Here is a 24,887-nt window from a genome sequence, read left to right as displayed (position 1 = left end):
CATGCTTTGGTTACTCTAGGGTGGATTTTAAAAAAAGACTCTGCTTGTTATTTTCTTTCCAGGATCTATTCCTAGCAAAAAGAATGAAAGAACCCTTCTAAACCTTGGCCTTAGAAAGTTTTGGAAGTCAATTGGGACACTTTCTTCTCTAGTAGGTAGAGAGTTGGATCGGTCCCTTTGCCCCAGTACAGGACCTTGAAGTTCTATTTTAAAAAAGAAGACCAAGACTTCAGGGATGTCGACCAAAGTCCTTCTTGGTGTTCGGTTAAGAAACCCCAAAAAGACCTATGTTCAAAGAACGCCACTGGCGTTCTTTTGTCAGAAAATGTGATTAATCCACGAAGACTCACAGGGATTGCCAAAGGAAGAACTCATTTAAAGCTGCTGAAGAGTAAAAGCTCACGAAGTCCGGCGTGTGCAACTTTCCCTGTCTTTTCACTTAAGAATTATGTCTATGAAAAGAAACATTTTTAGCAGCAACTTTTATTGGAGGTGCAATTTCAAGTATTTGCATTCCCACTATTTAAAGGATTTAGTAAATAGAGTAACAAACGCAAAAATTTTTGTTTCTTACCTTGGTACCTTAAGTATCAGCGGATACTATGCTGGAAATGGAGCAAGATGCTGATCCCTTAAGTTTTGTTTTTGGTGTTTTGTTTTAATGATTATTTGTAATAATTGTTTGTTGATTTGTGGGTTGCTTTGAAAAGGATGTTCAGGGATGGACTCCTTTCAATCAGTAGTTTTACTAACCCCAATTAGGATCAAGGTGATCGGATTAGTGTCGTGCCTCTATGGATCGTGTTTCAAATTAGGGCAAGGTGTTTTGTCATGTAAGTGGAAATAGGACCCCATTGACAAAAGATTCCTAAGGTTCTGTCGTGTAAGGGGTGGGTAAGACCCCTGTAACAGACCATTCAAGAACTCTTTAACGCATTGAAGTCCACTACCTCGCTTGAAGGCCTCTTTGAAAGCTATACAGGCTCCTAGGAAACAGTAGCCTCATGAAAGTTCTTTCAGCTAACAACAGGTATTAGGAATCAAAGGCGTTTTTATTTTTATTACCTAAACAAACATATGTTGATTTCCTGTCTATTCAGTAAATTAAAGACTGTCTCTTTACCCCTCCGCCTAAAAGGTGCCAATCAGCTAAAGTATTATAATTCTGATAGGTAAGTTTGAATGCAATAAAAATGTTATTGTTCATGATACAATAAAGTTTATTAGCATACATTTACCTGGCAGGATAATATACGGTTAATGGCCGCCCAACATCGACCTCCCTCAGGAGACAGAGTGGAAGAGAAAAGAAATCTGATCTTAGGAAAACAGGGGAATGATTTCCTAATTCCCGCCACCACGGGCGGTGGGGCGGTAGATCGCCCTGACCTACCCTGTTTTAGAGTTGTTGCCGCAAAAACTTCGCAATTTCTATCAGGGGACGACGGAGTCTATTATCAAAGTTATATATTCTGCCAGTTAAAGTATGCAATAAAACTTTTATTTTGTATCATGACAATAACATTTTTGTTTTACTCGCATTTCCTGTACATGAAGTACTGTATCTATAGAGTATTGTGTTTTAGGATGAGAAAAAACATTAGCACTATTGATTTTGTCATACTGTACTTAAATAGGCATGGAGAGTACAGAAACCAACTCTCAAATAATTCAACATACAAAAAGCCATCCAGAACATAATTATTTGGAAGTAGGATGGTGTCTATACGTCTGCATCAGTACATTATAAAACCTCATACGTTTTACTCTCCTTTGCAGGTACGACAGGATATCTTGACCGGGAAGTTACCGTGTTCTTTCGTCACACACGCCCTGCTAGGCTCGTACATGGTTCAGGCCGAGGTTGGCGATTATGATGCAAAAGAACACAGTTCCACAAACTACCTCTCTGAATTTACTTTTGCCCCAAATCAGAATGCTGAACTGGAAGAGAAAGTGGTTGATTTACATAAAACACATAAGTGAGTATGGGTATGATTGTACAGTTCTCTACTTGTAAGAGTTAGATGCTTTTATAAAGCACTTGAAGTTGTAACTTTCATGATTAGATCAAGCTGTGTATAGCTTCGGCCAAAAACCATATTCAATTCTATTCTCAAACAACTTTTTCCACAGAGGTCAGACACCAGCTGAGGCAGAGCTGCATTACCTTGAAAACGCCAAGAAGTTGGCCATGTATGGGGTGGACATGCACCCGGCAAAAGATTCAGAGGGAGTTGATATCCTGCTTGGTGTTTGTGCTTCAGGGCTTCTTGTGTATAGAGATAAGTAAGTGTTTTTGTTCCCTGGAATTTTGACGTTCAGTTGAAGTTTCAAATAAAGTTGTGCGGTGCTTTAGAAGATGAAAGTGAGGGGGTTCATTTGCAGAGCAGGGGCAGTTTCGAAAACATTCCTTTAACGTGATGTACAATAGTTTTCTTCGCTTCAGCATGAGATGTGAACACATATTGTACCTAGGTTTTGTAGGAGGACATTAAGATTTTATGGAGATTGTCTAGAGGGATCAGAGGGGAATGCATTATTGGGTGCCTTTTTTTGAAAGTGGTATCAGTCTACTGGTAGTTGCTAATGATGTAAATGTGTACAAGTAAACTCATTACTACAGGTTACACTTGACAATGTAGAGGAACTGAATCTTTGTTTAGTAGTAGACTTATATCTTTTTGTATTCTTGCAGTAAAATATTTCAGTGGAAGATGCAAGAGAGTTATGAAGTATGATGCTTTGGTATAAAAACTGTTCAATGTCTGTAGATTCTACCCTTGATTTTACATATAGTTTGTAGTCTGGATACTGTCTCAGTCATAACAACAGTAAAAATAAATAGGGTTTTTGTTGTTTAAAGATGTCTTCTGTAGTGGTAAATGAGTTTCATTAGTAGTACAATATTCTGACAAAGGTAGCTAATCAAAATAGCTGGTAACTCTGTTAACAGATACAGTATGCTAATGTAACTTGTGCAATTCCTTATTAATTTTAAGATATTGGATGACTTCTCTTTTTCAGGCTTCGTATCAACCGCTTTGCGTGGCCTAAAATTCTTAAAATATCCTACAAACGAAGTAATTTTTACATCAAAATTCGACCTGGTGAATTTGAAACTTACGAGTCCACCGTAGGTTTCAAGATGCCCAACCATAAAGCAGCTAAAAGATTATGGAAAGTCTGTGTTGAAAACCATACATTCTTTAGGTGAGTTGGAAACATTTTTCAGTTATTATTATTATTTTTTGTGTAATAGAAATCCACAATTATATAGTAAAGTGTTTACATTACATAGTAATATAGTTTACTATACATATAATCGTAGATTTTGAGTTACATGAACTGTTTCTCTCAAGATTGTGAATTTCTTAGTATTACTATTATTATTATTATGAGGGATTTTAACCAGGCCACTCGAGTTAAATGACCTGACTCATAGGGCTGGCATGTAAAAATGGCATGGAGCAAATTTGTGGTTTTGTTTGGAATAGGAGGCATATGTTTACAATATCTTGTATAATTATGAATGCTATAATGATAAAGTTAGTTAAGGAAAATAAACCCTTTCCTATGTATGTGCCATGTCAAGCACTTTTTTTTTTTTTTTAAGGTTCCTTTCTGGTTATATAGCAATGTTCAGGTAAACTGTAAAGATGTTTTCAAATAATTGTAATGTTTCTATTTTCCAGCAGAAAAAAATCAATGTAGAGGGGTAGTGATGTCAGTGCACTTCATACACTGTAGGCATTACTTAAAAGGTTCTTTTCTGCTTCCATCTGGCCTCTAGCTGCAACCCCTGTCATTTCTTTTACTGTACCTCCATTTATATTCTCTCTTTTCCATTTTGCTATCCACTTCCTCCTAACGACTGTTTCATAGTGTAACTACGAGGTTTTCCTCTGGTTACCCCTTTTAAATCTTTCTATCCTCAATTTCCCAGTTTTGTGCTGAGCAACCTCACAGGTCCCAGCTGTTGGCCTTCGGCCTAAATACTGTATTCCATTCCAACAGATTAATGACGCCAGAACCACCACAGAAACAGGGGCTTTGGCCTCGCCTAGGTTCTAAGTTCCGCTACTCTGGCCGCACACAATACCAGTCTCGGATGGCTGCCAACCTGAGTGACCGAAACAACCCCGAGTTTGAACGAACCTTGAGTCGCAGAAAGCTCTCCTCCAGAAGTATGGATGGTGAGTGTTGGTTGTTGAGTCCTGAGCCAGTTATGAATATAAGTTAACATTTCAGTGTATCATGCACAGTTTGTGTTAGATGAATATTTACTTCATTGGTAGTAGTACCTTATTTCTTGGATCTGGTACCTGGTTGTGTCATACAGGACACTACAAGGCCTTTATCAGGCCTGTGGGTTGTTCTTTGTAACTTGAGTTGTTTTTAAATCCATGAAAGTTATAAATCATTTCCTTATTAATGTTTGCTCTATTTTTAAAAATTTCCTAAATGTTTCATTGATTAATCATTATCCTTATATAGTAATGGTTTTACTTTTTACTGTTGATCCTTAAGGATTATGTTTTAAGATTGTTTCTGTAGGTACCAGTGATGTTGCATCATCTAGATAGATTGGCTGGGCTTCCATTTCCTTGACTTGATGTGGTGTAACTGAAACATATCCATGAATAGCTGGTTTTTTGTGTGGAAGGTTGTTTCATGTTTGTTTTGCTTGTAGTAATCTAGAAACCTAGCCCTGGTTCTAGTTGAGGATGAAATTTGTTGCATAGAACTTGAATCCCTTTTGATTCAGTATGTATTATGTTTAGTACTGGTGAAAGTAGGAAAAGTGTGATGAAAAGATAATCCCAAAGGTGTTGACAGTTTGTGGTGGTTCATATGCTTGTATAATTGTGTTCACCTAAATAGTATTAAATAAGCGTTAAGTACATTATAGTGCTAAATTAACAAGTGCTTATGACCTTCTGTGTCTAGGTTAAAGGAAGTCTGCCTCATAAGCATCATTAGCTGATGCCAGTTGGGAAGGCTTCGATGAAGTAGGAAGGGTGGTCAACTTTTGTGATTCGTTGGTTCTCTTTGGGGTTATAATTAATGATAATTTTATTGCCCTTCTCATGCAGAATTTTAGCAATCGTCATCCTGATGAGGTCAGTTCACTCGATTGCTGCGGTTCTGTGAGCTCTTGACCACCTCACAGTAGATTTTATATTGTTATTAGGTCATGTTTTAAGTGGAACTATATGAAGATGTTTGCTATGTGAATAATATATATGGCATTATATACATTTATGCCTAATAAACCAGTTGAATGTGTCATTTAAATTAATCTTCAGTTCTGACTTTTTACTACTTTTCATGTTTTAACGTATAGTGCTGTAAGGTTAATTTGCATCTGACAAGTAGAACCTCCTTTTGGTATCATTGCTTGCTGAAAGTGTTTCCATTTAAGTGTTTTTATTACCACACCAACTGTTCTTTTGTCTGAATTGTAAATATGGTAGTTCTGGTCATATTGCAAAAATTCCTGGTATTCCTTAGTGATGGCAAAGTTTGGTTACTATTGTTGAATTGGTGTTCTTCTGTCATTTGGGACATTTTTCATATACAGATTATCTACTTAACTTTTTTGGATCTATGTTCCATTGTGATACTTCATATGAAAGGTCCAGGCAATTACGGTAAAAGCAGCAGTGTCAGCGGACTACTGGTTAAAACCACTGCAGTTTCATCTAGTTTTGACTTAACTGATAAACAGCCTTACATGAAAAGCACCCTACTAAGTTGAGACAGGTAAAAGCAGCAGTGTCAGCGGACTACTGGTTAAAACCGCTGCAGTTTCATCTAGTTTTGACTTAACTGATAAACAGCCTTACATGAAAAGCACCCTACTAAGTTGAGACAGGTAAAGTGACATGTGATTGAGATAAATTGTAATGACGTCAGTCCCGTCACTGGTTTTTCAACTGGCCAAAGAGCTCAGTATGAAAATGGTATTGTTCCTTTGAGAATGTAAACCTTTACCTTTTGTGTAGAATGTCTTCAGTGAAAGCTGGTGTGGCTTGTTAAAGCTTGTAATCGGATAGTTAAGTGTGTGGCAGTAGAGTGAGGGTATGGAACCCCATCCAATCTACTCACTCACAAAGCAGCATCAGTTTTTTCTTCAACAAAATCCAGAAGCTGTCAGTTCCTGATGAATCTCTCTTGATCCATCCCTTTGGTTCTGTAATGAGATGCTGCCGTTTGCTGTGCAAAGTTTCCTGCAACACCTGTTTAGGACTTAAATCTGAGTGTTAAGTTTTGAAGGCTGTTTGTTAGTACTGACAAGCACAAGATAGAATTTAATGAGAATGTTGTCTTTGCTCTGGCTTTGGGTAGTCATCAAGTGAGTGTATGAATTGTCTGCTGAGGGTGTCATCTCTTTACTTTGGCGAGGCTCAGTAAGTTGAGCTCAGGAGGAACTTCTTGTGTCTTAAGTACTGATGTTGGCATCTCCAGACCACCTTTAACTCTTTCCACTTGAGGGATGTTGACCACAAATCCTTAGCGATGCTGTTTTTTTAATTGAGTGGGTGGACGTCCCACCTCCTCACCCAGCTGACACTAGGTTAACAGACATGTTACCAGGCTTCAGCAGCCAGATCAGCTTTCGCTGAAGGTATTCCGTGTAAAAGACTTGAGGTTTGTATATCTTGGGAAAGTGCAAACTGTCTTTGAAATATTAAGTGTCAATAGTAAGGGCAGTAGGGTTATAAATCTTCTGTTGAATATGTCTGTAGCGAATATGTCTATAGCTGTGTTTCAATTGTAGCATTTCTTTAATTTTTTCAAATTAACTGGCTAGCATTTGGTAAGGTACTTAAATTGGTCTTTTTGATTTGTAATTGTTGGCGTAGCATTTTAATTGCCAATACCCCATTGGGGCCATTGGTTAACATTGAAGATGTTGAGGCAATTATAAGACTTCTTGCTAGTAGTTAGTTTATATGTTTTTCACTTATTACATAACCTGTGGCAACAGTCTTCATAATGGTAAATATTTCTACAAAAGCTTTTTCCTGAGGGACAAAGGAGAAGAGGGAAGAACAACAACGCAATATCCCATGATGAATATCAATTAATAAAAGTTTTAGAAGTATTCTTACCTTTGTATTTATGTTTTGGTGCTCCTCTCAGGAGAGCATATTATACTTGACTAAGCACATATTCAATATGTAATTTACCTCTCTGCTAATTATTTTCTTGTAGGTTTCCACACAACTTGACATTGTGAATAGTTGAGGTAGAACTCAACATACAGCAGAATTTTTTTTTGTCTGGGAATTTTTGTAGGCTTTTCTGTGCTTGTCTGCTCCATCAGTATGGTATAAATTATCAATATGTTTTTGTGTATTTTAATTGTATTTTTTCCCTTAGGTTTAGTCCTTATGCAACTCAAAATCGTTTGAATTTCGTTTCATTTTTTTTACGCTGCACTGCCGCTCATATAGCCTACAATATAATGGAGGGTCAGTGACACAACTTGCATGCTTGCAATGTTGAGGAAAAGATTGTAGCTGCTTCTTCCTTAATCATTTTTTTTTTCCATGCTGTATACTTATAGGATTAGATACTTAGATATTGTGACAGCTTCAGTTCTGTTTGCTCTCTTGGCCCCATGATTGAGGATTACAGTGGTATGATGTTCACTTTCTTTCTTTATAAACTTTTTTTTATTCTTTTCTAAGCCTTTGAAGATTCAGGTCAGACAGCAGTTGGCAAATGGCAAAATGTTTTTAGATTTCCAGGATGGGTCAAGCAAAGCAGAATGTGTATTGTTTTTTCGCTTGCTGGTTTATTCATTACAATAAATTATTCAATATGTAAAAGATTTGGGATACAGTGCTTAGCCTTGTACTTGATTTTGTATAATTTGCCTATGTGTTGTGTATTTATATCAATCTGGATACACTTGACATATTGGGCCATTGGTACACTTATCCAAATTCGTGGGGAATGTAATATTCAGTTAGAAAAGTATGTACTACTTTAGTGCATATAAACTGTAAGTTTATTTCTTTATATCAAAATTTTTCTTTTGGTTATTTGTTTTTCTTTTTCGTTACAGTAGAGTTTGATGGTTAATGAGTTTTCTCTTTATTGAAAATTGTCACCAGGTAAAATGTTGATTGCTGCTGGAAAAAAGTTTTGGTTTTTAAGATTCTCTAAAACTCTCCATTCGTTTTCCTTCGCTCTCAACAATCTCTCCCCCTCTCTCTCTCTCTCCTCCCCTCCGGGGACTCTCTCTCTCTCTCTCTCTCTCTCTACACACACAAGAGCATGAAAAATAGTAAATATAGCAGTGGCAGTGCACGATTTTGACAGATTCCACTCTTCTTTGGGAAAGCGAGTGTAAGGGTAACTTCATGTAGATTTTTGTGAACTGTCCCAAAGAGATGCTCTACATAGTCAGATTAGCTGTGTATATATTCCTATTTCATACATCTTCAGTGTGTTTCATGGGATGCAAGGGACCACTACACCTAAGTTTTCCCATAAAGTGAAATTATTGATGCATGCTGGAAGGCTGCCTTAGATAGTTTTAGTGTTGTTATTCCGTCCCCATGAAATGTTTTGTGTTGCTGAAATATGTATTAGTGAGATGGAATAGAACATTTTAAGTGGCAGTGATATTTTTTTTTTGATTTGATGAAATGGTACACCTTACCCTCGTCTATATTTTTTTTTTTATTGCTCATGATTTGGTTAGTCTTGGAGGGGTGTATCTTAGTTAATTTTTTTTATATAATTCTCGTATGAGAATGTTATTCAAGCAAAATTTTTTTGTAGGGTCAGTTATGTTATTGCATATCAGTGTTATGCTAATGAAAACGGAGATCTGTCTTGAGCTCTGTGTAATTCTTGCGTGTGTCGTATTGCAGCCCAAAAGAATACTTGCAACCTGTCGCAGGGGCCTGCCCCACAAACAGGTAGTCATGCATGTGGTACTAGGTTGGACATCAATAATCATGCTTCTGAACTAGTGCAAGATATTCCCTATATTGATTCCTGCGGCTTCAATGGTAAAAGGCAGCACTGCCAAGCAAGCGCATGGGCGTTCCTCCTAACATTTTCATTATTGTTACTATTCCGCTCCTTAATGGCTTCTTCCCTCTTGTCTCCATATGTTGCTATTCCCATTTCTTCTCTTTCCTGTAGCCCCATTTTATCAAGCGAACATGACGAGATCGGCGATTCCACGCATTCTCTCGGACTTGTGGTTTCGAAAAGGAATTAGAGTACCTTTTGCCTGCTTTTGTTCACATTTTGCTTATTTTATTTTATTTTTTTTATCATGTTTGTCTCATTAACATTAAAATTTTGAAGTGTGTGCTACTACTGCTGTGTAGCCTGAATAATTTGAAAGCTTCTTTTCAACATCTCTTAATAATGGTAGTTATTATTGGTTCAGAAGAACAACAAGTTTATAATTATTCACTTCTAAAGTTGTCTGGCCGAAATGCATTTGTAGTGATTTTAATTTTTTACTATTTTAATTTCTCAGCAAAACTTTTCTCAGAACTGAGGATTGCATCCTAGTTAAAAAATTAAGAGAAACCCAAGGAGGTAAACAAGATGTATTGTGATGTGGCTGATCATGTCATGGTTTTTTTTGTTTTTTTTGTTGATGGTTGTAGATGTCAGAAGGTTCCCTGGAAGTTGTGTTGTTACTGATGTTACTACCAACTGTTTACCCTGAATTGTCAGCTGTTTGTAACCCTTACAAAGGGTCTAAGTGTTAGCTGTATTTGATCCCCGTGTCCTTTGAGAAGGAACTTGGGACTGTCTTTATCAGACTTACAACATGACTCTGAGATTTGCACGTTTATTTATCGCTCGGTGCTGGATGGCGTGCTCTTGTTAGATTTCCTATGCCTGTGCAACTTTATCTATATGCTTATTTTTACCTTTATATTTAAGAACAAGTGATTCAGACAACCCACTGAAAAACTAGACTTTAATTCGCTGGTCTCTTAATTTATAATAGTGATTTGATTAATCAACAATATCAATAATATATAGTATATGCTCTCATTCATGGTCTCAAACGTCCCAAAACTCAGTGTTGGCTTGTCCTGACAGACAGAAGTAGAATGGTGGTCTCACAGTACATACATGCACTGTCTAGTCCATTGGGTACCCACCTTAATTTTTGTGAGTTTGCAGCATTGTTAGCAGCTGTCCAGAATTCCTCAGGTTGTATTCTCCCTTTAGGGTTGCCATTTTCCTTAGTTACTTGGCATAGTTTGTAGCAATTTTTGTATCTGTTTCCTGCCAGTAATTGTTTCCTAATATTTTATTTTATGATATATTTCATTTTTCGACGTATACTAAATAATCGTACTAGTATGACTATGTTCTCTTATGATAGTACTTTGGAAGTTGAAGTTTGTATGTAGTATTTGGTTTCTGATATTTTCTGAGCTTGTAACTCACACATATCCAGGGCTTTTCCTCATAGGCACGTTATCTTTCTTGTGCGGTGGAGCATTTTATTAATTCTCTCAGTCTCCAGTAAGGTGTCATACTAATACAGATAGATATAATGTAACAATTTCTTCAAGAATTACAAGCTAGCTGTGTCAAGTTGGCAGATGGTGTAGTTGTTTCACTTTAGCTAAGGTGTTTGACAGGGACAACAGTGCCTGTTCTAAACCTGAAATAGTTAACCAAATATGAGTTCCCTGCTTATCAATCTTGAGTACTTCCTTTAGAGTTATTGGAGACTTATTCTGACTTCGATCTGCCAGTTTTCTTCTAGACTACAGGTGAATGTAAATGCTTTGGAAATATTCACCAATTTGGCCCTCTCCCTTAATTATTATCAGGGCATACTTATATATATGTGATTGGTGGGATTGGGGTGAAACATGAATTTTTCAACTCCAAACCAGGTTTTTCATACAACCCATCGGTTATAAAATTAGTTCCCTCCTCTTGTTCCCTCTAGTTAAGAGGCTGTGTTTCCTGACTAGACAACAAAGTGAAGTATGTGATAGATTGGTAGGTGTTAGACAGTTTAGATTGTTCATGTATTGTGAGACCACTATGATTCTTCTGTTTGACAGACAAAAGACTGTTAAGTCTTGGACATTTGAAGACCATTTGTGTGGGGGCATAAATATATATGATTGATGGGTTGATGTATAAAAGTGTTTGTCAAATCTCAGTGTTGTACTTATGCGTCACATTCAAAACTAAGGCAAGCACATACATAACAGAACAAAAGCATACTGCTGCAATTATTATATTCTGAAGTAAGCCTGATAAATTCCAAGCCCTTTGATTGCTTCTCAACTTCCCTTTTGAAATTTCTTAGAAAACGAAAAATATAACATTACAAAATAGTGTTTCTGTCATTATGGTACTTGATGTTGTGTGGTGGATCTTTTTTAGACCAGTTTGATCTGGTGAGCCTAAATAGCTCTAGACATTATGTAAACGGCAGACCTCCTTTGCAACGTACATATGTCTTTCAACTTGACATAAGGCGAAAGTACTAATGAAAGCTGAAAGGTCAGGTACAGAAGAGATTTTTCAGGGTACATACATTGGGTTATGTCTTAAAGGAACCAACCTGCAAATGCTCAAAATTTTATATTTATATTTATAGTAATTTATAGTTCATTCCAAAGCATTACTGCGAAATCTCCATAAAAAGACGCTTTAAAAGTTTGCCCTTGGTCAGAATTAAATAGTTTTTATTGTTCATTGTTTTATTGGTTATTTACTGAATGAAAATAGTAGTGCTACAAAAAAGAAAACATTCAATAAATTACTCCTCATAACTTTTGTATATTATGGACAGTTTTTTTTTTTATTATTATTATTATTTAGTTGATTGTTCAGCAAGTTACCATTATAACAATCACCAGTTTCTGGATAGTTTTTGAAACTGCTTTGAATATCCATAGTCTCAAGTAAAATTTCACAGAATTTATGTAAGAAGTTCTAACCAAGAAAACAAGATTATTATTTTTTTTTTTTTTTTTACATAAACATTCCATTCACAACTTTTTAATTGTTGCTGCAAGAAATATGATCTGTCCTATTGATGTACATTTCTTATTCATACTTGGGAAGGTTAGTATAGTGTCCCGTATACAATGGGATGCTCTTGTGTACAGATTTTGTGAAGTAATTTTACAAGGCTAACTCTTAGTGAGTTAGAAATTTTGTGCACACCGATAGACCTACGTAACAAAAGCATCCCACATCATGAATACAGTATTTTTCTTTGTTGGGAAGTGAAGTATGTACAGAAGATGTGTGTAATAGAAGAGATGGTGTTTAGTTTGCTTTGGAGAAGTCAGTGTTGTTAACCAGTGCTTATTTGGACAACGGAACAAATTTGAACCTCCTAGATGTTTATGTCATTAGAAAGAACCTTTACCACTGAAGTTGAACCTCCAATTATATTTGAGAAGGAACGTATTGAGGAATGAGTGGTGGTCTTAGGCTACTGAATGCAGAAGTGATGATGTCAAATTGGTAGTGTAGTGAAAACTACTTGCTGTTTATTATTTTGGACTGAAAGACTCGTATGCTGCACGTACTTGAGTTTAGAGGATCGTGAATGGTAGTGTATCTGACGTTTGAAGATTTTGATCAATATTGTGCATGTTTAGAGTACAGTTTTGTATGAGAGGAAAAGTGAATGTTTTACAGTAGATAGTTGGTAGTAGTACTCTTGTTTTTGTTTTAGTCTTTGTTGAAATTTTTGGTAGTTGATATTTTGTGTAGCATTCTAGATTCGTGTCATTATGAAAATGCATTCCTTAAATATACCTGAAGTGAACAACACAAATAAAGCGATGGTTCTTGTGTCAAATTCTGTTAAAGTGTGGAGAGAATAAAAAGTGGATGAGTTAAAAGGAGATTTAAGTGTTCATCAGCGCATCAGAAATTTATTTATAAATGTCTTTAAGTGTCCTTTAAATTCATTGAGAAATTTATATATAAATGTCTTTAAGTGTCCTTTAAAACCTTTGGGTCAGCTAAAGTAAGAGTAATCCAGATCTGTCAAGTTGAGAGACAAATATGTTTGTTTGTGAAGTGGAGGCTGCTGTGTATATTCATTCTTAACCATTATGTCATAGAAGTCTCAGCAATATTTCAGATACAGTATATATCAGTTCACGTCGAATCAGTTTTCTTAACTCGCTAGCAATGGCTGTCTTGAATTTTTACAGTTGTCATTTGAAGCTGTATGTGATTTTTTGAATGGCAATTCTTTTGGTTTCTATTGGAGCCTGGAATATTTTTGAAGTGAAGTTCCTCATCAGCTTCTTTTTCATATATTTTTGTGGAACGTGTAGTGATGTACATTTTTGGTATTCAATTTTTTTCCTTAATTTGCATTACATTACTCTTTATTGTTGAAGTTTTTATTCGGAATGATGTAACTGATGGCAAAAGCTGGAAATCAAAGTGCATTAAAGCTTCAGCTATTGCTAACTAGTTTTTTCTCTTTTTCAGTTTTTTATTGAATAGCCAGGATAATTGCAATTCTAATTTTTTTTGTGATATAACTCCTCATAAATACTAATGTAAGTGAAGAGTTGTAAAATACTTATAATCTTTGTGTTCCTTGAAAATGATCATCTTAAAAATATTTTTAGAACAACTTTTTACGATCTATGTTTAAGGTAGTGTAGGGCTCCTTTTTAACAAATTGCTGTATTTCAATCTTGCAGCTCTTGGAACTCGAACTGGAGAGACACCAGAGATGTCCAAGAGACATACCATGTCTCATCCACCGCCTCACATTCCGGGCTTGGAAGATGCTCCCGGGAAGGATTCCATTAATCGCCCCGAGAGCGGTCAGGAAACTCCCACAGCGGAGGAACGCACCCCAGAGAAGAAAGAGAAGGTAGGTTTTGCTCTGTCCTGACTCGGAAGGGAAAGTTAGTCATTGAAGAAGTAGTCTGACACGGAGTACAGGTTGAAAGTACCTACCATGTGTGTTTTGTGTGTTGAATATGGTTAGAATTGTCTTGATATTAACAGTTTAGAAGCTCTCTACCTGTGATAACTGTGTACTGCCACAGCTGTACAAAACACGCTTGAAGGTATGGATTGTAATTTTCAGTGATTTAACAGAGTTCTGGTGTGATGTTCAAATTATTGTGCAATGATCAACCAAGTCAGGAATTAGCCAAGAAATGATCTTCCAAGAGTCCGTTAAGAATGCAATGTGAACTAATGAAGACAGTTTGACTGCATGTGGTGTGGATATTGTTGCATTAGTTGACATGCACTGACCTCCATTGAATGTGTGCTGAAGATCTTAAAACCTCAGTGTGCACCTTTTTTCTTAGACCTACAGTTTCACAGACTGGCATCCATGTTCTTATGAGTAAGAGTAATGTGTTTGATTACTTACTCCAAGAATAATAAACTGATTTGTTCATCTTTGTGGTAGAGACCAACAGGAACAGATGGAAGAAGCACAAATCAAACCTGATTGTGCAAAAAGGTAGCAAATTATATTCAGTACTTACTGCTGCTTGGTCCTACAAAACTACAAGTAATAGAATAAATCGGGACTTGAATGGCTGGAATAGAAAGCAGATGACACATAAAACTCAATTTTTCATTATTAGAAATGGTTCTGGTTGTCAGCAGACACAGGTGCCAGGTACAGAATTGAATAAATATCCAGGTGAAGGGAATCAGCATATATTTCTGTTAAGGCCCCATAGGGGGTTAGTGGCATAGTGCACCTCGCACAGTGCACTGTAGGCATTCTTTGTAGCGTCCCTTCAGCCCTCAAAGATCCCAGTGCTTGGCTTTCGGCCTAAATTTTTTATTCCACGATATTGTCTTGGAAAGGGGTCTTGCAGTCTTCACGCCACTAAGTCAAATTGTCTTTATTGTGTCTGAATGAAACTGTATTATAGGTAACAGTAACCCAAGTCAATCCTCTTGTTGAATAAGTATTAATAAGCTTTTTTGAAATTTTTTGTGCAGGATTTTTTGAAAGAGTTTGTCATGAAATCATGATTTTTGGAAATGCTCTGTTGGTGTGCTCTTGCCTCCTTATCATTTTGTTTAATTGTATTCATTTTTATGTTTTTTCATCTTTTAAAAGCTTATTGCTACTTTTCAAACGCTTTCATTTTTAGGAGTCTAGCTATTGGAAGTGGATCAGTGTTAGATGTTGCTGATTTTAATTGTATATACCTACAGTACATTTTATATAAATGGATTGAACTCTCTATTTTTTTGTTATAAAATGGGTATTTTGATTGTTATAAATACTTTAGATACTTTATCAGGTGTCTTACAGAAGTACGTAAACCTCCTAAATTATTTTGCTAGTTTTATAGAATAATTAAATGTTCATTATTGCAATTTCACTGGTTTATTCAAATAGGTTAACCAATGGATCCACCAGCTTTACTTGGCTCCACCACAAACCCATTCCTCATATACAACCCAAATTCATGGTCTTCACATCTCTCGACACTGTAGTTTTAGTCTCAGTAGCTTTTGCAATACAGTATGTACCGGGAAACTGAGGTACCCATTAACTGTTTTTAGTGCCATAAGATTTATTCAGCAGCTGGGTATTTTTTTTTACTCCCGTCAGCACCATTGGACGTATAATGTGTGTGGAGAGAAATATCTTTTAAAAATCTTGAAAAATAATTCCTGGCATACTACCAAGATGTACTTAGCCAGGCATGTTGGAGAGATGCAGAAAAAAAGTATGTCTCTATTTAACAGACCACTGAGCTGATTAACAACTCTCCTAGGGCTGTATGAAGGATTAGATTTTTTTTTACGTGGCCAGGAACCAATTGGTTTCTTAGCAACAGGACCTACAGACTATTGTGGGATCCGAACCACATTATGTTGAGAAATGAATTTCTAATCATCAGAAATAAATTCCTCTGATTCCGTGAGGAACTTGGAGAGATGCAGAATACTCACTGAGTTGGCACACTTCAGGGCCCCATGATGCCACCAGATGTACATTGTTTAGTTGCGTGTGATATTAAAAATGACCCTTGCGTATTATCACGTTTCTCTGGTCATAACTGTTATTTGAATATGTTTATTGCTGAACCTCTTAATTTAGATTTGTGAAGCATTTTCTGTGGTTTTAGTTTATTCAAGATAGCAAAAGGCTATTTTTCCTCTTGACTGTCAAGACTGCACAGGGTCTAGACTTGCAAAGACCATGAACGAAGGCTGTATATGGGTGATGGGTTTGCATTGAAAAAATCCAATTTCTTATGATCAGATCTGATTTCATTTATTTTTAAGATACCTGATAGCTGAAAGACTACTAAAGGTCTCATTTGGCATGATTTATAATGTTTATTATTGGCAGTTTAAGTTCTAGATGGTGTTTTTTATGTATAGTTTTATTTCTTGTTTTGTGGATGAGTTCATTACCCTAGTCAGTCAAATCTAGGATTATAGCTTTATGGGAAATTGATTTGCCCAGTTGCAGACATAATTATTGAAGTACAGTACAGGTAGGCTGTATCCTCTTTTCAGCTGGAAAACAAAAAAGGTAGTGTGTAAGCTTGTTTTAGAATTAGTGCCCTTAGTTCATGAAAAACAAGGTGATGATAAGCCCAGTGTCCGGTGGAAACATTTACAATCCTAGTGCTAGTTGCTCTTGGCCATTATAAATATGTAGAAAATCTGTCACCCTGGGTTAGATTATTGTGTCTTATCATTTTGTAAATACTGTGGTGACGTAAATCAGTATACTTGGAATAGTGATGGCTATTTGCCATAGTGCTAGGAATGTATGTACATGTTCAAGCTAAGAAAAATAGTTGTGGGAAGATAATTTTTAAACTATATAGGTCGAGAGACAATGCCTTTCGAGTTATGCTGGATTTCCTCACCATTGGTGTAAGGAGAAAAAGTCCTAGCTTTCCATATTGATTAGGTAAATACCCAGAGTCCATTAGGGAGAATGTTAGTTGTAAGTGCATGAGAAAAAGTTTTAGCTGACAACAGGCCTTGATTAGTTCTATTTTGGCCAGCCATTTCATGGCAGTATTTGCAACATGATATCCAAAAGGTTGTTACATTTGAATATAGACTTTTTCACTTTGTTTTGTACGTTATCAAAATTTCTTTTATTGTGTAATAGCAGTACGTATATCACTGTACTTTTTAGTGAAATTCAAAATAAATTTTGTGGTTTGGTATTATCATGTGCTGGGGAGGTGTTACTAATTACTCTTTATCTTCTAGGGAGGCCTAATACAGTTAAAGGAGTCCTTGTCTTTAAGGTTCCTATAAGGTGTCAAACATGGCTCACAGCGAATGTATTTGTTTTGTTTTGACAGATATTGTCATTTACCAATCTTCGTCCCTTTCTCTATCAGACAGCCCTTTTATTGTTGTTAACACAACCTCGTCACTTTTCAGCCTTGGCTTTGTAGAATTGAGCGAGTTATTTTTTTTACTCCAGATTACCAAATTATTTTACATTTATTGAAGCCTTGTAATGCCTTCCCCAGACACTTTTGGCTTTATCATGCCAAAAATGTTTATTGCTCTCACATAGAAGTGTATATTCAGATGCTAACAGCCAGAATGCAGCTTGTCAAGTTATACTTATGAGTTGGATTAGGAAGAGAGGATGTCCCCCAAGCTGGAAATTTGCTGAAAATTAACTAGAGCTTTTATGAGTCTCGGACGTAAGCGTCACGACCTATATGACGAGTCATCACATGCATACATTTTTTGATTGGCTGAATAATTTTGTTATTTGTGCAGTAGAAACCTCCAAAGGTTGTCTAAGATGTAAGAGCTACCAATTGAACACAATTTGAAAGCTACTGTTATAGGCTAATGATGGTGGCTTATGGAATGCACCATTGGTTTTTTTTTTCTTTTCACTTGTTAAATAAGTATAGTATCAGCTTCTCAAATGAGAACAGACCATTAGTTTTGGAATGCAATCTTTTGTTTCATGTATCTTAAGTCATAATGTAAGAACTTGTAAGAATTATTATGGAGTAGCTGAGTCAGATCACTTGAGGTACCAGGTAAGCTAGATCAAGTATGATTCGCTGCACAAACTTAAAAAGGCATTACTTGTTGGCTTTCGTAAGTAGGTAAAGTATGAAGGTATTGGTTGTTCGCCATAAGTATATACATACATGTTTATTGCATTACGAGAACTTTAATTTCATTTAACTCTTCAGGTTTTTATCTGCGTTAAATTTGAGGCGACCGCCTCTGTGATCCTTCCTGGTCATTATTGATTAAAGTTCCTATATTATGATTGATGACAATGACACATCAGTACTTTAATCTTAAAAGGCTTGGTCTAACTCAAGTATCAGTCATATATGATTTTGTACAAGCCACCATTATTTTTGTGGGTAAAATGAACCACTGTTGGTTTAGGGTAAAAATCCATTGTCTGTATAGTTGCCACATTCATGAGTCTCTGTGAATATTGTACAGTCCAGTCTTAAATAACATCGAGATGATGATCTACTGGTCGACTGGCATCGGGTCACACTGAAACTTCTAGAGTGTAAGGACCACACTTTTGTGTTTCTGCCTTACTGTCAGTAATGCTAATATTGGACACTCATAGCTGTTTAGCATGAATTTTTTACTGTCCTGTTGTTTGACAGAAGTTTTTGTTGTGTCAGCATCTTCCCTGCTCTTCTGCTGGAAAGCTCTGCCTTGATTTGATGTGAATTTCTTTATAAATAAGGGATTTCAAACATTTTTCAGTGGTAGTGTACATTTTTTGTTTTTTTCTTTAGTTTACTTCATTTCATAGTAGGTTACTGAGTTCATTCTTACTCCCTATATCGTATGTAATGCTAAAAGTCATGCTGTAATTAGTAGCTCAAGCTGAAGATCTTATGTTCAACAGAAATGTGCAATTTTGTCAACTACAGATAATTTATGTGATAATGCATTGTGTTTGTAGATTGGGGTACTCCAGTATTTTGTCTCCTCAAATTTATTTTTAATCTCATCACTATTGCTCAGTCATGTTTCACACTTCACTATAGAAGGAGACATTCTGTTTACTTGTACCCATAAATGGGCTTAGAATGTTACAAAAGTCAGGTAAGCAGCAGACATTTACCATGAGTTCATGAATCATTTTTGCTGAGTTCTAGAAAATTTTGCTGACAGCAGTATTAAGAATTTTATGCTATCATCCTCTCTCTATTTATGTACAACCTTAAATATATGAAATGAAATAGGTCCTTTCTTCATCAGCAAGTGTTCTAATAACAGAACCACATCTCGCCATGCGTAGATTTCCACAAGAAATTCAGTACTGTAGAACTCTTTACGTATTCTGTTCGTCTGTTCTTTGGTGTACTTGAGCAGCTTGAGACTCGCGTAAATTGCAATTCAGGCAGTTGTGCAAACAATGGGTTTGTATAACCAATGTGATATTTGAAAATGAAATTAATTCTTTATTTTAGAAACCCGTTATTTTTGTACGATATCGTGCCGTACAACCCTACTCATTTCTTGCAGCCAAGTCTCGACTGTACAAATGGTAAGGTTCTTACCATCATATAACTGGGGTTGAGGCCCACAAGTGTACCTGTTACCAACTTGTGGGAGGGGATAGGGAAGGAGTGTCACGGATTTGCAAAGACTCATGAATGAAGTAATATTGTAGACAATATGTTTGTACAAAAAATGGTTTTTAAGAAATTAAATTGTTTGTGATTTTCTTATATTCAACTTGGTGTCAGTTGTTTAATTGCCTTGGTTTTATGTAAGTGTGCCTAACATGAGGTTCTCTTCATTAACCAATTAGTACTATATTGAAAGGTTGGTTTTACATCTCTAACATTGATGCCATAACAGATAGTTGTTGCTTAAACAGATTGGGATAGACAGATTGATGTATTTCAGAATACTTTACTGATTGTTCTTTGAAATTATTTGGGTACAGTATATTCCTTTGATCATTTGAAAGATTATTTGTTTTCGCTGTCTACCGTCATTGTTGTGTTGTTAGACAGGAAAACATTTATGGTAAAATAGCAGTATTTTTTGTTTATTTTGTATATATTTACTATTGTGTATGTGGAGATAAACATACATATCATCTGTCTATTCATTTAAACAAAGGTTTTTGTTAAGTGATATATATATATATATGGCAGGAAGACATATGGATAATGATAATAGTTGACTAACTAATTCATTGGGGGATGAGCCTGCTACCTCTCTCTTGCACACTAACCTGGCATGTCTCCCCTTTCCCCCATCTGCTACCCAAACCCCTCCTCCTTCCAACCCCTGTATCCTCCCTTTTTAACACACTCCGACAACATGCCTTTCATCTCATTTCCCTCTCCGTCCCTCTCTTCCTTGACCACTTCTCTATCCACGGTTTGTGGTGTGCTGATAGAAGCGGAGAGTTAGCAAGAGCAGCGGTGCGTCCTCAGTAAGCTCTGTCAGTTCTGACGAAGGAAACTTTGAACCGCCACCCGGGGACAAGTCTAAGGTATGGAGGGTGCCACCGCCGTTTCCTCGGTTCTGTGTCGCCTTGCTCGTCTCATACTTAAAAAAAAAAAAATGGGCTCGTCTCTGTTCTGACTGTCCTTTATTTTGATCAGCTTTTCATTTCTGTGGGGGTGTGAAATGTCACGTGACAGGAAGTCATTTTGTCAAATTGTTGAATTCAATTAGTAATTGTTATTGCCAAGACTACAAAGATTGATGTTTGAAAGGTTTGCTTTTTCACGGTCTTGGGAGGAGAGGATGAAGTTTACACTTGTTCTTTGCTGGAAAGGTGGATTATATAAACTGGTGTTATCAGTATGTCAGAGAATATTGAAATCCCTCTACCTTTTGCATATGATAAAAAAACCTAATAAACTACATAGTTTGACAAATTTTAAAGATTTTTTGCTTTGGATTACCATAGCTTGATGGTGATTTGTAGTTTATGCAGATTCTATTAAATCCTGTCAAACTAAGTTATAATTTTGGAATATGTGGAACTTACCTGGAGTATAATACATTGCAATTGATTAGAGTTTTAGAATTGCTGTAGCAGGTTTCAAAGTGATTTGGGAATACCCGACTAAAAAGTGAACTGTATGAAAGTAAAAGTTGGCACATTGAAGTGAGTGAAAATAAAAATCAACTATTTGTATTTTATGCAACAAAACTAGGATGATGATTTAACTGATTCTTATGAATTCCTGGGAAACGCTTCTTTGGAGTGGGTATTTCTGTGGAATATCTGTCATGGGAATGTCTTATCATGCAAGTAAGGGAACCAAAGAACCAGCAAATAAATATTTTCCATCTTCCTGCGTAGGAAAGTGAAAGATCCCTCGGAGCTCAAAACTGTGCAAAGCAGGTCCTCCTTTCATTCATATTTCATATCCAGAAATGTTATTTTTTAAAGTAATCTTGTAGAATGTGGTAAAATTAATGGTCCTCCCTTTTTTATGTTTCTGGCATAAGAATATTTGTGTAAGTTGGTAGAAAACTGGTAGTGGAAGTCTTTGAACAATATGATTTGGGTAAGGGACACAGTATTGGGGAGATACATATATAAACATTAAGAGCTGAAAGACTGCATGTTTAGGATGTGGACTTGTCTGCTGGGGCACTACAATCCCTGAGATCCGAGATGGACGAATGGTTGGATCAGTCGAGGTCCGAGACATTTCCAACCAATGGCCTGTCAGACCTGTACCACGTTCCCTTACACAGCACGCTATCCTCACCTGCACGAGTTGGTATCGTTGTGATGCTTGTAGTTGCTTAGAAGTAGATCATTTTGGATATTTTAGTTGTCTGTTGATTTGTAGTCCCCTTGACTTCAGCTTTGAATTTACTTCAGGCATAATTATTCTCGGTGAAGGCATAGTATACTCTGTATCTAGGTCTGCATTATTGAGCTGATCATCTCTTAATGTTGCAAACAGTCAAGGTTCAATTAATGCTGCCAAATCCATATTAAGGTTTTTATAATGTCACTTTTTAAATCCAAATTTTACCATAGAATAGATATAAAATTAATTTTAAAGTGATGGGCAGTCTAGTTTTATTTTCTATTTGTATGGTATAACAATGGTCTAAAGTACTTGTGTATAAGTTGTACCTGTAACATAAACGATCTCGTAGCATGCGAACTTAAATGTTAGCTCAGTAATGCATCTGGTTTTTTTGCCTGTTTTCAGTTTGCAAGTAGTTTTATTGAGGAGTTGCTATTTATACAAGGTCCATGTTCTATACTGACTCTTCTGTCTCAAGGTGTGTTAGCTTTAAGTTTTAGACGTACGTGCGTTCGTTCACATTCTTAGAGTGTCTTCTGGTTTCTGGTTTGCTTCTGGGCATTTGTCTGGAATATAATTTGTTTTCTCAAAGTCGGCTCTGCTTTCTCTCACTGTACACCGGGCACTGGTTCCCAAACTCTTTTGTATAGAGATCGTGTAAATTCCTCTCGAGAATGTTAGTTGTATGATATTGGCATTTACAAGCAGAACTTTGTTTATGAATTGATTTTTTAAGTCACATTTTCAGTTTCTTGTCATACCCCCTTCCCCTCCCATACACTAATGTGTTAATACTGAGTAACCCTTTGTCAGATTGTATGTTTGTTTATAACACTTGAGTTTTTAATAGAAAGCATCTATTTCATGAAAAATGAAATCACAAATTTTGTTTATTTACGCATTCACATACACATTTTATTTCATCAAAGGTATAAAGTTGTAAACTCAAAAAATGTTATAAGTTTGATTTTATTTTCTAGCAGAAATCATTGCTGCTAGGGTTGGATTTTAACTTGTTATTCAGAATATGACCATTACGTTTGAAAGAGGATATTTATAGTTTATAATACATATACTTGTTGTATATTGTTAATATGTTAGCTTTTCCTTCTGTGTAACTTCAGAATTATTGATATGTTAGAATAGAACTTCAGCATTATTGATATATTAGAATAGTAACCTGTCAAGTACGTACATGTTATGATGACACTGAAAGTTGTGCCTGTGAAGACATTACATTGTCAGAAATTAACAAATTTATGAAATATTTGTAACTATATTCAGTGTCTTGCAGTATTACAAAGTCAAGAGATGCTCGAAGATATAATAAAAAGGTCATTTTATCAATTCTACCTGATTGCCTGCAAGTATTGTCTCACGTAGCTAAGTATATAGTTATGACGGTTTAGTAACGGTATGAAGCACACAATTTTGTGCTTGTTTGAAAATTTTCTTTTTCTGTTTTTTTTCTTTGTTCACTTAGCATTCCATGAAACAACTTCAAATGGAAATTATGTAAATTTTCCTGTAGTGAGGTATTTTATCTCTCGTAAATTAGTTATGGGACAAGTATATTCAGTTCAGGTGAATCAATTTTGCTTTTTTTATATTCCTATTAGTTTATTTTCTGTTATCATTTGAAAATATATTTTTTCTAATTATGCTGTCTTTCTCTGTTGTGAAGCTGCTTATTTGTGTGACAGGGTTTAAAGGCTTTATCGTATGGCTGAGAATTGTTGTGATGGCTTTTAATATTTTAAGTAGATCCATTTGAGGTTAAAAGTATTTTGAATGTTTTTTTTTTATTTATTTATTTCATTTTTTTTTCCAAGAGCACCAGAACTTCCACTTGTCTGTCTGTCAGTGTGTCTGCTCACATGCATATGTTATAGATGACTATTGCATTTCATATTCATTGGCAAAGAAAATGACTGTTTCTCTGTGAAAGTGGCATTTATTGTTGCTAGATTAAGCTGGTTCTTTGCTCAAGTAAGCAGCCCATGAAAAAAAAATGGCAGAAATTTGCTGAACTTAGAGAAACAAATGTCATATTGGTTTATGGTAGAGAAAGATCAGTTAAGGAAATTAAGTTTAGGAATATGTCATTCGTTGTCCTAAAATGTCCTGTCGTTGGATGACCACATTACTTCATTAACTTGCTGGAATGATTAACGACGACGACGACGATGATCTGGGAAAGGGGAAGAATGTTTTTGAGGACGCTGAGAGATGAATCACATGTAAACTTTCTTTAGTACAGAATTTCACCAGCACTTGCCATGATGTAATTTTCCATATCATAATAGTTCAGTTTATTGATTGACTTTGTCAGGTCGCCAACAGAAGAACAGACCACTTTCTCAATTTGAATATTGATCTTATTTTATGTGCACTTTTTCAATTTAAAATTCAGTACGTACATTTGAAATGAGCAGCTTAATATAAATCCAGAGATAAATGGCCTGGTGAGGAGAACAGTTTCAAAACCGCTTAATGACAAGAAATTTTACTGACTGTCTCGGGATATTGCATTTACAGAAGCCTGTAGGTGGCGTTGCCGTCTTACCCATGGCCGATCTCATGAAGGCAACGAAGAAGAGAGCAGAGAAGATAGCTCTGGCCGAAGAGGAGGCAGCGGCGGCAGCAGCAGCTAAAGTAAGCGCTCGTCTTCTGTTTTCTTTTGCCTTGTTTAGTGAGCACAAGCGCACTCGGCTGTCAGCCGAGGGTTTTGATGCCAGGAGGCCTTTGTTATTTGTGGCAAGCTCCTACAGTTGGCGGCACATTGTTTTCGCCGATCGCTTTCCTAAAACGTTGGGAAACATGCAACCCAGAACTGTGTTTAAAGATTCTCATTAGAAAAGAATGTGCCGCCAAGTAGGATTAAGCAACCTTTAAATAATAAATACCCTGTCTGTTCACTGTACTGGGATGTTGTGTTGATGGCTTTCTTGATTTTTGTTTTGCTTTTGTGAGATGTAGTTTGTGTACGGGAGTCGTATTCTACGTGTATTTGCGACGTGTCTGATTTTGGGGGGATTTTCCAAGACACTGGATTTTGCTGTTATTTATCTGGTGCCAGTGTTGCCTTGTGGAAGGCCACGTTAT

At 36.1% G+C, this 24,887-nt stretch overlaps 1 protein-coding gene across 14 annotated transcripts in view; it reads left to right on the top strand.

Moving 5' to 3' along the window:
- Window positions 1-24,887, top strand: part of LOC135205265 (band 4.1-like protein 3) — a 141,702-nt gene that overhangs the window by 99,731 nt on the left and 17,084 nt on the right. For 7 of the 14 annotated variants that reach the window (XM_064235627.1, XM_064235628.1, XM_064235622.1 and 4 more), the window contains 9 exons: window positions 1,780-1,982; window positions 2,137-2,289; window positions 3,028-3,213; window positions 4,018-4,196; window positions 8,895-8,942; window positions 13,710-13,885; window positions 20,399-20,494; window positions 21,590-21,739; window positions 24,321-24,437. In XM_064235627.1, coding sequence (XP_064091697.1) covers window positions 1,780-1,982; window positions 2,137-2,289; window positions 3,028-3,213; window positions 4,018-4,196; window positions 8,895-8,942; window positions 13,710-13,885; window positions 20,399-20,494; window positions 21,590-21,739; window positions 24,321-24,437 — 1,308 coding nt within the window. Of the gene's footprint in view, window positions 1-1,779; window positions 1,983-2,136; window positions 2,290-3,027; window positions 3,214-4,017; window positions 4,197-7,463; window positions 7,482-8,894; window positions 8,943-13,709; window positions 13,886-20,398; window positions 20,495-21,589; window positions 21,740-24,320; window positions 24,438-24,887 lie in introns of all 14 variants that reach the window. The other 7 variants (XM_064235617.1, XM_064235621.1, XM_064235625.1 and 4 more) reach the window with 7 other exon arrangements.

Source organism: Macrobrachium nipponense, chromosome 49 (genome assembly GCF_015104395.2).
Source record: "Macrobrachium nipponense isolate FS-2020 chromosome 49, ASM1510439v2, whole genome shotgun sequence".
Classification (NCBI taxonomy): domain Eukaryota; kingdom Metazoa; phylum Arthropoda; class Malacostraca; order Decapoda; family Palaemonidae; genus Macrobrachium; species Macrobrachium nipponense.
This window is presented reverse-complemented; position numbering and strand designations above follow the sequence as displayed.